The sequence below is a fragment of the Charadrius vociferus genome, unplaced genomic scaffold (assembly GCF_000708025.1).
Source record: "Charadrius vociferus isolate BGI_N301 unplaced genomic scaffold, ASM70802v2 scaffold51, whole genome shotgun sequence".
NCBI classification, from domain to species: Eukaryota; Metazoa; Chordata; class Aves; order Charadriiformes; family Charadriidae; genus Charadrius; species Charadrius vociferus.
In genome coordinates, this window is record NW_009646939.1 from 2,414,152 (window position 1) to 2,416,698 (window position 2,547).

Below are 2,547 nucleotides of genomic sequence, written 5' to 3' on the forward strand. Positions count from 1 at the left end.
TGCTTTGAAGTCCCATTTCCACAGCTGTATTAGTACTGTATACAGTCTGTGCTGGCTGGCTCAAGTGTATAGGCAGTTGGGTCTGCTTATAAGTGATTTTTTTCTTATAGATACATTTTTCTTGCAGAATTTAGCTTCTATCATGTGCCTTAGATCTTGTTTAAGTTAGAAGATCTGGGTTTCCAAATAAACAATGTAGTTAACCAACAATTAGTAAGGGGAATTATTTTATATTTAATTTCAGAGCCCCCAGGCAGTTACGTGAAAACATACTTTGAATTTTGAATTTTTAATCCAACTTCTGAGAAAAATGGTACATAGTGCATTTTGATTGGTTGGGTGTGATATGTTTTCAGAAATATTTCTATTTCTCTGCCAGAATTTACAATAGGCACTTCCTAAACTCCTGTATCCCGCGTACCGTATCTAAACACCTAGGCTTTCCACACAGAATTCACAACGGATCCATTGACAAGTATGCTGATCGTATGTACTGTTTATTATTGCTGGTATTCCTTGTAACTGCCATGTTTTTCTAATGCACCAGTACTGAAATATGTTCCCCAAACCTGGTTAGTTATTTTCTGCATAGTAGTATTCTCTTATAAACTACCGCAGAAGCGTGCATTCTGTAGAAGTCATTGACAGGACTGGCGCTTAGTTTTTTAAGCTAGGTTTCTTCTTAAAAAGGCTCTATGAAACCTAAGAATTATAAGTGAAGGTTCTGAATGAGGTTGATGGTCTTAATTTGTACCACACAACCCTTAAGACATCAGATTTAAAAGTTGTATTGTTTAGAGTATGCACTGAAGAGTGTTTCAGCCAGTGTTGGGCATGGTAACACTGAAATGTTAGTCTTCTGCCATAATGCTTATGAATTGAGGATAGAATTTGTGCTAAAGACAAAAGATATTTATTGGTTTTAATTAAATAGCACATAATCTTCTCAAACATGTATTGTTAGGAAATTTCTGTTGAATAATGAATTTCACAAAAATATGTCAGGAAAATTATCTTGCACAGAGCCTATGGTTCTTTAACATCCTGTCACATACACATTATACGAATTGCACACAACTGCAGCATAAGCCTTTCTGTCTGATTCGTGACTTCACAGTTACACTTTTTTTCCATAAATACTGCCTTGATGCTTTTACTTGTGCAGTAGCTTTCCTCCTCTGCCTGATAATCCTGGGACTCCTCTTGTTTCTAAAATTGTTATTTGCTCAAGTACATGCAGAGGAGCAGAATTAGTCAGTTGGAATAGTTTGGTGATTTTGCAGATACAGAGAAACCCGAAAACTTTCTTCCTATATGATAATAAAAGGCAGGTTTATGACCATGTAATCTTTTTAGCTGTCTCAGCAGGACAGGGTATATTAGAAGAAAAAGAAAAGCTTTGTCTTGTATATGTGCCATTTTGTTCTTTAAAGAGATACCATTATTCTGAAATAAGTGCATTTGTTGTCACGGATTTTACAAATAGTGAAGTGGAGTTAGAGGATCTTATAAAGTTGTCCTCTCCATTTTGATAAGTGGATGCAGCTGGATTGCATGGGAAAAGCTCTTTGTCTCACAGTCTCTTCGAAGTTAAAGCTCTGGTTAGTAAGAACCGATTTCTAATAGTAACTGCAGGAGAACTGTCTTCAAGGGCTGGTTGCCATGGAGCAGATGTGTGTGCATGGAGGATGTTCATCAATACAGACTTTGTGGCCAAAAAAATACATTTTCATGATAGTTGTATTCTATCAGAAGTCTCACTGATCTTGGTTCTGGGGAAAAAGAAAAGATAATAGTGAAGGTCTGTAGGTGTGTGTGAACGTGTGCAGATGAGTTCTGATTTTACTGTCTTTGTTATAGATGGTGAACCAGAACCTGCTGATGGAAAAATTATGTTCAGGAAGCCAGCCAAACGTTCATCAGAGAAGTTTTTGGACTTCAATGTAAGTTCAAGTAAGAAGATGAAAGAGGCAAAGAGAACGAAGAGAGAAGCAACTACTCCTCAGAGTACAGCTAAGCAAATAAAAAATAGCAGTCTTCTGTCATTTGATGATGAGGAAAATGATGATTAGGAGTTGTATTTTTTTATATATTTTACTTACCCTTCTAGGGATCTGAGTAAGATTGTTTTCATAGAAATTGAAGCATGGTATCTGAGTCTTCTCTTAGTTTGTTATAGTCCAACTATAGAAACATAGTATAAAAGTAGCAAGAGCTAAGTCTTTACAGTTCGGGTGAAACTGTATGAACAGTATTTCATGTTTTTATTTTAAAAGAGAATTTAACCATGTATGTAAAAGCTATTTGAGGTCACAAATGCGTAGTAAAGTATACCTGTAAATATCCAGTTTATATAAATTTTCAATCAATAAATTTTACAATGTCCTCTATTACTCAAAATTTATTTCTTCTCTATCTACTGGCCTTAGTTTTGTGGGTTTTTTTTTTTTTACCTGTTTTTGTTGACTTGACAGTCAAAAGAGAGGACTTAATTGCTGTGGAACAGAGACTGAAGTTTTCTGTCTCATATCTTAGCAAAAATGTGCT

General features: G+C 35.4%; 1 protein-coding gene across 1 annotated transcript in view; it reads left to right on the forward strand.

The window, feature by feature from the left end:
* KIAA1143 (KIAA1143 ortholog) overlaps positions 1-2,072 on the forward strand; it is an 8,485-nt gene extending 6,413 nt beyond the window's left edge. The window contains exon 3 of the mRNA XM_009895024.1: positions 1,861-2,072. Coding sequence (XP_009893326.1) covers positions 1,861-2,072 — 212 coding nt within the window. The remainder of the gene's footprint in view (positions 1-1,860) is intronic.
* Positions 2,073-2,547: the final 475 nt, after the last annotated feature.